Genomic DNA, 14256 nt, shown 5'->3' on the forward strand with positions numbered 1-14256 from the left:
CTAAGAATTATTATAGATTTTGTTATTCAAAGTGGAGATGGATGTGGAAGATGCACCCTGAGCTGTGTACTTCCGATATACCTGTACACTCAGCGGCCACTTTATTAGGTATGTCATCATTATCATGTGCTGTGTCATATGACATGGGTGATCGTGGTCTATGATCATGATTGTTCTTGGCAAGTTTTTCTACATAAGTAGTTTTCGATTGCCTTCTTTTGGGCAACCCCCAGCCATTATCAATACTCTTCAGCGATTGTCTGCCTGGCGTCACTGGTCGCATAACCAGGACTTGTGATCTGCACCGGTTGCTCGTACGACCATCCACCACCTGCTCCCATGGCTCCACGTGACCCTGATCGGGGGCTAAGCAGGTGCTACACCTTGTCCAAGGGTGACCTGCAGGCCAGCGGAGGGAAGGAGCACCTCACACCTCCTTTGGTAGAGATGTATCCCACATTAGGTATGGGTGTTACATAATAAAGTGGCCACTAAGTGCATTTCTGTATGTTATTGGTCTTTTTCTGTTGTATCCCAAACACTTCAAGCATTCAGAGATGCTCTTCTGCACATCTCTGTGGTTATTCGAGTTACTGTCCCCTTCCTCTCAGCTTGAACCAGTCTGGCCATTCTCCCCAGAGTTTTTTTTATTAACAAGGCGCTTTTGCCCACAGAACTGTCGCTCGCTGGATATGTTTTGTTTATCTCACCATGCTCTGTAAACTCCTGCATGAAAATCCCAGGAAATCAGCAGTTTCTGAGATACGCAAACCACCCCATTTGGCACCAACACAGTCAAAGTCACTTAGATCACATTTCTTCCCCCATTCTGATGTTTGGTCTGAACAACAGCTGAACCTCTTGACCATGTCTGCATGCATTTATGCATCGAGTTGCTGCCACCTGATTGGCTGACTAGATTTTTGCATTAACGAGCAGGTATACAGATGTACCTAATAAAGTGGCCACAAAGTGCTGGTAATTACAGGAAGCCATGGGAGTCATTTGAGGCAATAAATTTAAACAGAAGTTAACAAATCTTTCATTCCTGTTTCAACTTCACAGACATGTGTCTTTTTCTGGGCCTCCTTTCTACTTCCCCCTACAATTAGAAAAGGCTGAACAAATACAATTTGCTTCAGTAATTGCACCTTCTCTTGACTTTACCACACCTCCTTGAGGGATTGGCAAGGAGCATTCCTCCACACTATGGTATAGCTGCAAACTGTACCGCTAAAAGGGTGGAGGTGTTCTAGTCTACGATTGATATCAGTAGATCTCAGCATGTGACCATAATTTGCTTAAAAGGAACACACCGCACAGACTAAGCCAGTTTATTCAGCTGGGCTGCACAAATGCCTTAAATAAATTATGTGGCACATGTTATTTCCTGTTTCCAACTCTGAAGAACAGTTTTAGGTAAATCTTTCTATCAATTGCTTAAATGTTTCCCATGGCTGCTGTTGACATCCACTCTGAAGCTACATGGTTTTATCCTGCTTGGAAATTTGACTAACGCCCCCAATCACCAAGACTGAACAACGTTATTGGGTTTCTGAATCTTCTGAAGTCAAAAAGATCCACAGTAAATTGGTGAAACAGTCAGATTCGCAGAGAAATTTTTAACTGACGCAGTTTCTGGATTGGACTCTGTAGTTCATATTATGATGTGTTGTGCCACCACCCCCCCCCCACCTACAACCTAGCACTCCTTCCCTGCGACCTGCCCACACCACCCCCTGCCCTGGCACTTTTCTCTGCCAACTGTCCCACACCCCTCCCACCATTCTCCCTCCTCGCCATTCCCAACATCCTTTGCTCCCACCAGATTTACAAACTCGCTCTCTGCTCCACGTTGACAAATACAATACTGTGCAAAAGTCTTAGGCATCTTAGCTAAATATATGAGCATTAGACCTTTGTACAGTCCTGTAGTTGTTATGAAGGCAAATCTCAGGTGGCATAGTGGTTTGATACTGTCTTCTGTTGCTATATACGTGGAGTTTGCATGCTCTTCCTGAGACTGCATTGTGATTCTCTAGGTTCTTCCACTTCCTCCTACATTATGTGCGTCACCATAAATTGTCCATCGGAAGTAGGTAAGAGGTGGGCTCTGGGGGCAGTCGATGGGAATTTGTGGGGAATAACAAGAAAGATTAGTGTGGGGTGCTTGACAGTGGAATAGTCTTGGTGCTTCCATGCTGTATAACCCTAAACCAGGGCTTCCCAACCTTTTGTATGCCATGAACCAATACTACTTAGCAAGGGGTGCGGGGTCCCAGGTTGGGAACCCATGCCCTCGACTGTGGCTCATGCAGTGTCAACATACTGGTGCTGAACTGATGAATCCTATGTTGAGTTTTTGCATTCAACAATGGGACAACAAAGCAAAGAGCAAAGGAAAACAGAAAGATTTAAGAGCCCAAATAATCTCAGGCATACATTCAGTGCATGTTCAAGATCTTCTGCTGCTGTAGACCAACCACTTCAAGACTCGATGGGTTGTGTGTTCAGAGATGCTCTTCTGCACTCCACTGTTGTAATGTGGCGTTTTGAGTTACTGTTGCCGCAATGTAATCTTAAACCAATCTGGCCATTCTCCTTTGACCTCTCTCATTAACAAGGCGCTTTCTCCCACAGATCTGGATGCTTTTTGCTTTTGCAACATTCTTTGTGAACCCTAGAGCAGGGTTTTCCAACCTGGGTCCATGGACCCCTTGTTAATGGTAGGGGTCTGTCCTTGGCATTAAAACAATTGGGACCCCCTGCTCTAGAGACTGTTGTGTGTGAAAATCACAGAAGATCAGCAGTTTCAGAAATACTCAAATCACCCCTTCTGACACCACAATCAAAGTCAAGTAGATCACATTTCTTTGCCATTCTGATGTTTGGTCAGAACAACAACTGAACTGCTTGAACAGGTCCGCATGCTTTGATGCAAACAACAGGAATTCTGCAGATGCTGGAAATTCAAGCAACACACATCAAAGTTGCTAGGGAACGCAGCAGGCCAGGCAGCATCTCTAGGAAGAGATACAGTTGACGTTTCAGGCCGAGACCCTTCGTCCTCTTTGATGTGTGTTGCATGCTTTGATATATTGAGTTGCTGCCATGTGATTGGCTGATTAGATATTTGCATTAATGAGCGATGTACAGCGGTACCCAATAAAGAGGCCACTGAATGTATTTCTAATGCTGAACAACTATTTCTGAGTGCCTTACCCATGTTACTGGATCACAGGAAAACTCTCCGTGAGTTGTTGAAGCTCTAAAACCCTCAGCAACAAGCAGAAGCACATTATTTATCCACACACTCACTGACCTACCTTGTAGAAGTTGAAGACAAGATCTAATTCACAGACATTATGGAAATATTCATTCAAAACCTGAAATGAGATGAAACAGAAGATAAAATAAGGTTTACCACTACATTTACTCTCTATAATATGCTTGATCAGAGACTGCTAAATTTCATGTCAGCTGAAGGAAATATGCAGTAATTATATTTGGAAAAAAGACTCCAGGACTAGAAAGTATGTGGATTGAGAACATCTTCTGTTTATTTTCCAGGAAATTCCTCATGTACAGTAATACTCACAACACGCTGGAGGAACTCAGCAGGTCGGGCAGCATCAGTGGAAAAGATCGGTCGACGTTTCGGGCCGGAACCCTTTGACTGCTGCAATATTTAGAAGATTCTCCTAATACCTTACTTACGCTTCATTATGCACCATGTTGTGTGACGTGGGCAATCATGGTCTTTCCACAACAATGACTGTTCTTGGCAAACCTTTCCAAAGAAGTGGTTTGCCATCGCCTTCTTCTGGGCAGTGTCTTTACAAGACGGTTGACCCTAGCCATTATCAATACTCTTCAAAGTGTGTCTGCCTGGTGTCAGTGGTTGCATAACCAGGACTTGTGATCTGCACCGGCTGCTCATACGACCATCCTCCACCTGCTCCATGGTTTTATGTCGAGGGGGCTAAGCAGGTGCTACACCTTGCCCAAGGATGACCTGCAGGCTAGCGGAGGGAAGGAGGGACTTACTCCTGCTTTGGTAGCGACGTATCCACACAATGCTTTCCATATAACATCCAACTAATAGCTTTAATGACCATCAAAGCCTAACTCGGCAACTCTTGTTAAGTTCTTTGTATTTATTTGATGCTTCTTTCTAAGTATTTCTCCCCCTTTCCATCTATGCTTCAAATTCTGTCTCCCACACACATTAGATTGGGCGCCACTGTTGTGTAAGCAGTTAGTGCGATGCTGTTACAGATTGGGGTGTTCCGGAGTTCAATACCAGCGTTCACTGTAAGGAGCTTGTACGTCTTCCCTGTGGGAAACATGGCTTTTCTCCAGGTCCTCTGAGGTTAGGGTTATTCGCATTTGTTGAGTGGTTGCTGGGATGGCATGCCTCGAAGGGATGGAAGGGTCTACTCTGTATCGCTAAATAAATAAATGACTAAATCATCTTCGTTAAATGAAATGGAGCTGTACCATAATGTTCAACATATGTGATTCTGCAGATGCTGGAAATCCTGCGCAACATGCACACAATGCTGGAGGAACTCAGTAGATTAGACTGAATCCATGGAGGTGTAGAGACAGTCGTCTGGAATGAAAGAAACTGGTATGGGACCAGAAGGTTTCTGGATTCTGCCTCCATTCTATTACAGTCCAGAGGAAGGGTCTCAGCCCGAAACATTGACTGCCTATTCTCTCCATCGATATTGCCTAACTTGCTGAGTTCCTCCAGCTTTTTGCGTATGTTGTACCATCATGTTATCTGCTCATAACAGAAGATATGGAAGAGTTCACTGCACCCAGTCTTTATCACCAGCAATCCTTGTGGTTTTAGACAGCTAAGATGGCTGTCACCTCCACCACTGCTGAGCTTTTCAACGGAGTCACAAGGTTGGAACCTCGAGTTCCACATCAGAACCTGAGCACCCACTCACATTACAGTACCTAGGAAGTGATGCACTGCTGGTGATGGCATTCTTGGATAGGACATTAAACTAAGATCCCTGAGATGGGCCTAAAAGATCCCATGGAACCATAAGACAAAGTAGCAGAATTAGGCATTTGGCCCATCCAGTTTGCTTTACCATTCCATCATGACCCTGTCAACCCCATTCTACTGCCTTCTCCCCATAATCCCTGACGCTCTGATTAATCGAGAACTATCAATCTCTGCTCTAAATATACCCAATGACTTGGCCTGTGTAGATGCCTGTGGCAAAAAATTCCACAGAGTTACCACCATCCGGCTAAAGAAATTTTTCCTCATCTCTGTTCTAAGTGGACATCCTTGTATTCCGAGGCTTTGCCTTCTGGTCTTAGACTCCTTAACTGTAGAATGGAGTGAGTGTAGACATGAAAGGTCCATAACAGCAACAGACATAGGAGCAGAACTAGGCCATCTGGCCCGTCATGGCTGATTTATTATCCCTCTCAACCCCATTTTCCTGCCTTTTCCCTGATGCCCTGACTTATCAATGGAACAGTTATACCAACCATCGTGCGACTGATATTTATCCCTCAGTCAACAGCACTTGGACTGGTTTTCTAGTGATTGTTTGTGGCGCCCTTTGCTTGCAAATAGGCTGCAGGATATCCTAAATTACAAGTGACTACAATGCAAAAGTATCTTATTTAGGGAAGTGCTTTGAGAGACTATGAGAAGTCTATGGAATTGTAGATCTTGTTTTTCCCAACCCTGGTCAGCTACGGCCTTTGACCCTTAAGTTTCCAAATGTGTAAAAGAAAAATCACATCTGGACCCAATTTATGTCAACACTTTCCAATTCTAAATCCTATGGATGTCGCCAGTACTTGAGGACCTGAGATACCGGAGAAGGTGGAACAGACAAGGACTTCATTCCCTGGAACACAGGAGAATATGGGGAGATCTTATGGAGGTATCCATCATTATAAGGGATATATTGTCTGTGAGGAGTTTGTAAGTTCTCCCTATGACTGCGTGGGTTTCCTCCAGGCACTCCAGTTTCCTCCCACAGTCCAACAATGTACCATTTGGTAGGTTAATTGGTCATTGTAAATTAACCCGTGATTAGGCTAGGATTAAATCGGGGAATTGCTGGGTGGAGTGGCTCGAAGGACTGGAAGGGCCTATTCCGCGCTATACCTCAATAAATAAATAGGGTGAATACTTGTAGGATTTCTCCCGTCAGATTGGGTGACATAAGAACTAGAGGTTTAGGGTAAAAGGTGAAATATTTAAGGAGAACATTAGGGGGAAACTTCTTCACTCAGAGGGTGGTGAGAGTGTGGAATGAGCTGCCAGCACGAGTGGTCCATGTGAGCTTGATTTCAACATTTAAGAGAAGTTTGGATAGGTACATGGAAGAGGGAGGTATGGCAGGCTATGTTCTGGGTGCAGGTAGATGGGACTATGCATACTGGCAAGATCCTGAAGAAGGGTTTTGGACCAAAACGTTGACTGTTTACTCTTTTCCATAGATGCTGCCTGGCTTGCTGAGTTCCTCCAGCATGTTGTGTGTGTTGCTTTGGATTTCCAAGCATCAACAGGCTACAGACTTTCTCAAGTTTGCTGATTCTGAGCTCTACTGCCTCTAAACTTTCTAAAACGCATTTCTACCGTCCCACGAGTAAGCTGATACATTGCCACTGCTGGCTGGAAGATGCAATTACATTGTGACATGCCATTTCTCAATGCAATCTGATCATAACCTCGATCCTTGCACTGTGAAGATTATATTTGATCTTGGTGATTGAATTGCTAGCATACTATACGGGCGGTTGATGGTCCGTGTGGACTTGATGGACTGTAGGACCCAGTTTCATACTATAATAACTCTATGTACATCATCATTTTGCGCCATGTTTCTGAATAGAAGGGTATATTGGCCTTGGGAGGATTTCATGACAGATTTAACAGAATAATGCCTGGATTCCAAGGTTAAATTGTAAGGGAAGATTGTATTCTTTGAATTTTCTATTGAAAAGGGGTGATTTAATTGAAAATGTTCAATGTATTTATTTCTAATCATCAGGCAACAGGCTTGGTAGATCTTTAACCAAAGATGATATGAAAGAAAAAGACAATGGAGTAAGCAGCAAATTTACTGAAGATAAGCCCAGGCTTGTGAGCCCAGATAGTCTACTTCTGGTCCAGTGTTCCTGGGAAATCATTCTCAAGTTCCAAAGTTAATACTATTGTCTTGTTGCAGATCAGGGTTGAGCTCATCATCAACATTATGTGCCGTGTCGTACGACATCATCATTATGGGCTGTGTCATATGATGTAGATGATCATAATCTCATGACTGTAATTGTTCTCCCAACCTGGCAGTTTACTTGCAAACATTTTGTCAGCGTGTGAGGAAACATTGTCAGTGCGCTGTTAATCGTGACAAGAACGACTCAACACAACTGTTAACAGTGCTAATACAATTAAGCTCTCTCTCAGGCTGGGTATGAGTAAATTGGTAAGACTTCGAAATCTAATTGCTTATCAACTGCACTGGATTAATAGAGAACGAGAGAACCAACTTAAAACAGACGCCCAGACATAAAATAAATAAAACCTGTCACTTTGAAAATGAATCTCATTGTGAGTCAGCATCTTGGTAGCATGGAGCGGGGCACAGACAGAGGAATGAATCTTGATTAAGATAATAAAAAGCCTTTGCTCAGTAGTTTATAATACTTTTTGGAGCTTTTGTTAACTAGAAAGACACAGTAGGGTTCATTTTCACAAATGAATCGGGGAATTGCTGGGTGGCAAGGCTCGAAGGACTGGAAGGGCCTATTCCGCACTGTATCTCAATAAATAAATAGGGTGAATACTTGCAGGATTTCTCCCGTCAGATTGGGTGACATAAGAACTAGAGGTTTAGGGTAAAAGGTGAAATATTTAAGGAGAACATTAGGGGGAACTTCTTCACTCAGAGGGTGGTGAGAGTGTGGAATGAGCTGCCAGCACAAGTGGTGCATGCGAGCTCGATTTCAACGTTTAGGAGAAGTTTGGATAGGTACATGGAAGAGGGAGGAATGGCGGTATAAGACCATAAGGCATAGGAGCAGAATTCAGCCATTCAGCCCATCGAATCTGCTGCATCATTCCATCATGGCTGATTTGTTATCCCTCTCAACCCCATTCTTCTGTCTTCTTCTTGTAACCTCTGACACTCTGATTAATCAAGAACCTATCAACCTCCACCTTAAATATACCCAATGAGTTCCACAGTTTCACCACTCCCTGGCTATAGAAATTTTTCCTTATCTCTATTCTAAATGAATGTCCTTGTATTCCAAGGCTTTGCTCTCTCGTCCGAGACTCCCCCACTATTGGAAACATCCGCTGCACATTCACTCTATCTAGGCCTTTCAACATTTGAAAGGTTTCAATCAGATCTGCCCTCATTCTTCTAAACTCCAGGGAGTACAGGCCCTCACACATTAACCCTTTCATTTGGATCATTCGTGTGAATCTCCTCTGAACCCTCTCCAATGCTAACACATCCCTTCTTAGATAAAGGTCCGAAAAGTGCTCACAATTCTCCAAGTGCAGTCTGACCAACACCTTATAAAGCCTCAGCATTACATCCTTGCTTTTATATTCTAGTCCTTTTGAAATGAATGCCAACATTTTATTTGTTTTCATTACGACTGACTCAACCTGCAAATTAACCTTTAGGGAATCCTGCACAAGGTCTCACAAGTCCCTTTGGACTTCTGGATTTTGAATTTTCGTCCCACTTAGAAAACAATTCATGACTTTATTCCTTCTGCTAAGTGCATAACCATGCCCTTCCCTACACTATATTACATCTGCCTATTCTCTCAATCTGTCTAAGTCCTTCTGCAGGCTCCCTGTTTCCGCAACACTTGCCCCTCCATCTATCTTTGTATCATCTGCAAACATGGCCTCAAAGCCATCAATTCCAACATCCAAATCATTGACATAAAAAGAAGCAGCCCCAACACCGACCCCTGCGGAACATCACTAGTTATCAGCAACCAACCAGAAATGGCCCCCCTTACCTCCTGCCAGTCAGCCGATCTTCCAGCCATTCCAATACCTTTGCCGTAATACTATGGGCTCTTATTTTATTAAGCAGCCTCATGTGTGGCACATTGTCAAAAGCCTTCTGGTAAGCTAAATAAACAATATCCATTGACTCTCCTTTGTTTTTTCTGCCTGTATATTCCTCAAAGAATTCCAACAGCTTTATCAGGCAATTATTTTCCCTTTAGTACACCATGCTGACTTTGGCCAATTTTATCTGGTGTCTCCCAAGTATCTCAAAACCTTATCCTTAGTAATAGACTCCAACATCTTTCCAACCACTGAAGTCAGGCTAACTGGCCTATAATCTCTTTCTTCTGCTTCCCTCCCTTCTCTAAGAGTGGAGTGATATTTGCAATTTTCCAGTCTTCCAGAACCATGCCAAAATCCATTGATTCTTGAAAGATCATTACTAGTGCCTCCACAATCTCTTCAGCTGCCTTTTTTTAGAACCCTGGGGTGCAGTCATCTGGTCGAGGTGACTTATCTACCTTGTTTACTCACCACCATCTGGCTAAAGAACATTCTCCTCATCTCTGTTTTAAAGGTACATCCTTCTATTCTAAGGTTGTGTCCTCTGGTCCTAGACTCCCCCACTATACGGAACATCCTCTCTAAGTCCACTCTAAGACAACTCTTGCCGATTTATCTTAAGAGCCCAACCTTGGTGACATCCCGTCTGCCACTTGAGATACAAGCACAATTGCTAAAAGGGAGGAAGCAAGCAATTACAAACTTCCTCAGAAACTGCAACCCTTCTGTGTAGATGTACTATTTTCACAGACTTCCTGCCAAAACTGTGGTATTTTGTCACCTTATCCAAATTGGCACTTTAGATATACGAGCCTGTGTAAAGTGTAAAGGAAGACTACTTAGTCTGAGGTTAAGTATGGGGCTTCCATACACACCATTATAGAATTCGTCAGCACCATAAAGTACAGTAGTGTAGTGGTTAGCACAACGCTTTACAGCACAAGCGACCCAGGTTCAATTTCTGCTGCTGCCTCTAAGTATGTTCTCCCTGTGACTGCATGGGTTTCACCCGGCGTACTCTAGTTTCCTCCCACAGTCCAAAGATGTACTGGTTGGTAGGTTACTTGGTCATTGTAAATTGTCCCTTGATTAAGAGAGGATTAAATTGGGGGATTGTTGGGCAGCGTGGCTCAAAGGGCTGGAAGGGCCTACGCTGTGCTGTTTCTCAATAAAATAAAATAAAGCAATTGCAAAGCTCTGGACGGTACAGCAGCTCATGGAATAGCTCTCCATCAAACTAATACCTGATGGAACACCTTAACTTGTAGCAACAAACACACACACACAAAATGCTGGAGCAAATCAGCAAGTCAGGCAGCATCTATAGGAAACAGTAAACAATTGACATTTTGGGCTGAGACCTTTCATCAGTCCCGTTTATTCTTTTCCATAGATGCTGCCTGACCTGCTGAATTCCTGTCTGCAAACTTTCTTGTGATTGTGATTTACCTTAAGCTGTAGTTCAGGTGAATCTCCTGTGCCCTATTTCTCCAGCACAGTGAATCGGTCATTGGATTTAGAAGTCTTGACAATTTAACAACATCTCATACTATTCTTTCTCTTAAAAATATAATCCTTCATTGAATGAACCATATGTGATAATGACTGATGACTTTACAAAGTCTACCTTGAAGTATTTGTTATATCCATAATAAAGATACTGTATATTTATAAGAGTAACCCATTTTCATTCTTATCTCATTGACGTACATTGAATAGTGTTCTATTATATTCCTTAAAGCCAAGAGGACTGCTGCCACTCATGTGGCCCCACAGTATGTCACTCTACTACACTAACTGAGGGACTTCCTCACCCAACACTGCCCCTGCCTGTCCAGTAGAAGAAGAACAAGCTGCTGGTAGATGTGGTGGATGCAAGTTCAATTTCAACATTAAGAGAAGTTTGAATAAGTACATGAATAGGAGGGGTATGAAGGGCTATGGTCCAGGTGCAGGTTGATGGGACTAGGCAGAATAATAACACAAATTAAATGGGCCAAAGGGCCTGTTTCTATCTTGTAGTGCCCTATGATTATAACCTTATACTTTGGTCCTTCTCCACCGAGCCCTTGTGGAAGCTGCACCAAGCTTCATTGCTTCCCTCACCTCAGAGGTCACTGCCTCAGAAAAGAGAGCTGTCCATTTCGAACAGAGATGAGGAGGGATTTCTTTAGCCAGAGGGTGGTGAATCTGTGGAATTTGATGCCACAGTTGGCTGTGGAGGCCAAGTCATTGTGTATATTTAAGGCAGAGGTTGATAGATTATTGATTAGTCAGGGCATGAAGGGATACGGGGAGAAGGCAGAAGATTGGGGCTGGGAGGGAAAATGGATCAGCCATGATGAAATGGTGGAGCAGACTCGATGGGCCAAATGAAATTTGGCATCTCCTGTTTAGGGTCAAAATCACAAAAGTTGTATTTTAGAAATCGTGTGAATGTTATTCAAATGCAGTTGTCTCTTACCTCCACAAAGTTGTGGATAGCTTCCAGATAGACCAGATTATTGTCGTTGACATCTACACAAATACAGAAGTAGAGTCCAGCATAGCGTCGATAAATTATCTTGAAGTTTCGAAACTGCAAATATAGCAGAAAAAAATGAGTAAGTAAAGTGTAGTCTGGGTGAATGGGGTGTCCAGGGAGGGGCATCTCTGGTGAAGGAGCTTGTCGTGTCCATTCTGAGGCAGCTCACTCACCTTTGGTCCCCACTGGACACTCAACTCACACCTGTGGCTCCAAATAGATATCTGCCTGCGACAGCAGCTACATCCTGGCTCACTGCTTCACCAGGCGAGGTAAACCATGTGAGGATAGACGGGCCTCATACCCCGGTGAGATGGGGACATGGCTGTTCTCGCCTGCAAAGTCAGCTCCGGCGGACTGGACAGATGAGACCTACAGTGAGTAGGAAGGTGGTACTGCAAGGCTCCATGGAGAGCGAAGGGCATGACAAGGCACAAAAGACATCAAGGTCATCCACTGAAACCAAGGAAGAACCTAGATGGTGATGCTCATTTATACCATTGGACCTGGACCTATAGGGTTGAGAGAGTGGAACTGCCCCAGTGCAACAGCTTTTCCACTATAAAAACTCCCTTGCACAGGCCTTCCTGCCATCATCAGACATGAGGGACAACCATCAGTCAGGGGCAGCAAATCCACTGACTTTTGACTTGCTCATCACACTAATGTACTTCACTGTAAAAATTATTACACACCATTAATATAATGAAAATAGAATGCGTGCAAGGAACGAAAACAGCACGGCAACATCGGCAGAATATCTGAATCAGCTGTTGAACAATAACAAATAGCAGGTTTTCAGTCTCCAGCTGCGGTGTTGTGTTTTGATTACCACCCCCACTTCATTTGGATTAACCTGGGAGGTGAGAGGCGGAAGAAACAAAGGGCTGACGAAGATGGATTCTGGTAGGAGAGGACAGTGTGGAACATGGGTAAAGGGAAGGGAGGTTAGGAGAGGAACCAGAAATAGGAACAGATGGGTGATGCAGCTATTCTATGATATTTTCTTCCCTATTTGCAATATGATCCCCACTTTGTCTGAAGTTTGCTTGTGATATTTTATTCTGGTCCTAGCCTTTGGATGAATTTATCTAAGTAAAATTTCCACTACAGTCACCTAACACTTGGTACAAACACTACCTTTCTTACTTATATATAGAGACAGAACTAATATTCTCGAATTTCTGGTAATTGCCTCCTCCCTCCTCTCCTCCACCATTCCCCATTCTTGTTTCCTTCTCACACTTTCTCTCCTTACCTGCCCATCACCTCCCTCTGGTGCTCCCCCCCCCTTCCCTGTCTTCCATGGCCTTCTGTCCTCTCCTATCAGATTTTCCTTCTCCATCCCTTTATCTTTCACCAATTGACTTCCCAGCTCTTTAACTTCACCCCTTCTCCCTCTCCTGGTCTCACCTATCATCTACCACCTTGTACTTCTTCCTCCCCTCCCCCCACCTTCTTATTCTGACTCCTCCTACCCCTCCCCCTTTCCAGTCCTGATGAAAGGTCTTGCTCCAGTATAGTGACTGTTTATTCCCATCCACAGATGCTGTCTGACCTGCCGAGCTCTTCCAGCACATTGTGTGCATTGCTCTAGATTTCCAGCATCTGCAGTAAACAGAATTAATATTTCAGGTTAAGGTCCTTATAATCAAAAGGTCATCCACCCAGAGTGCTACCAGTCTCTCTCTCTCTCCCACAAGTCACCACATGACCAGTTAGGCATTTCCAACACTTCCTTTGTAGTACCTTTTAGAGTTAAATATCTTTTCTCTGCTCTATGTGTATATCATGTAAGACTTGGATATGGTACAAATTTAGTGCTTCTCTGCGGACCAGTAGCTCACCTCATCTCATAAATAGTGCTGCTCCAACAGATGAAATATTAAACCTTGCAGGTATGGTACAAAAGACCCCACAGCATTATCTGATAAGATGCAATGGAACTCTCTTGGCGCCCTTCATTGGAAAACATGATTGACTTTTGGACTGTCAGGAAACACTCACTTTTGATTTTAAGAGTAGGGAGGAGGGAAGCAGGCAGCCTGTACAGTTCACAAGTACAGGAGATTCGACAGATGCTGGAAATCTTGAGCAATACTTTTGTGCAAAGGAATAAACAGTCGACATTTTGGTTGAGACGCTTCATCAAGACTGGAAAGGAAGGGGGGAAGAAGCCAGAATAAAAAGATGGGAGGGGGAGGGGGAGGAATATAAGCTGGAGGCGATAGATGAGACCAGGTGAGGGAAAGGGGGAATGAAGTTAGAAGCTGGGAGGTGATAGGTAGAAGAGGTAAAGGACTGAAGAAGAAAGAATCTGATAGGAGGGGACAGTTGAACATGGAAGAAAGGAAAGGAGGAAAACCAGAGGGAGATGATGGGCAGTATTGACAAGGAGAAGGTGTGAAAGGGTAACAAGAATCATCATTATCATCATTATGTGCCATATTGTATGATGTGGGCAATCGTGGTCTTTCTGCGACCACGATGTTCTTGGCAAATTTTTCTACAGAAGTAATTTGCCATTGCCTTCTTCTGGGCAGTGTCTTTACAAGACAGGTGACCCTCAGCCATTATCAATACTCTTAAGAGATTGTCTGCTTGGTATCAGTGGTCGCATAACCAAGACCTGTGATATGCA

The 14256-nt window shown here is 43.7% G+C and overlaps 1 protein-coding gene across 1 annotated transcript in view; it reads right to left on the reverse strand.

The window, feature by feature from the left end:
* ap2s1 (adaptor related protein complex 2 subunit sigma 1) overlaps positions 1-14256 on the reverse strand; it is a 65450-nt gene that overhangs the window by 4337 nt on the left and 46857 nt on the right. The window contains exons 3-4 of the mRNA XM_063059928.1: positions 11556-11669; positions 3327-3386 (exon numbers count right to left, since the gene is read on the reverse strand). Of these exons, the coding sequence (XP_062915998.1) occupies positions 3327-3386; positions 11556-11669 (174 nt within the window). The remainder of the gene's footprint in view (positions 1-3326; positions 3387-11555; positions 11670-14256) is intronic.

Source organism: Mobula hypostoma, chromosome 10, assembly GCF_963921235.1.
Source record: "Mobula hypostoma chromosome 10, sMobHyp1.1, whole genome shotgun sequence".
Lineage (NCBI taxonomy): Eukaryota > Metazoa > Chordata > Chondrichthyes > Myliobatiformes > Myliobatidae > Mobula > Mobula hypostoma.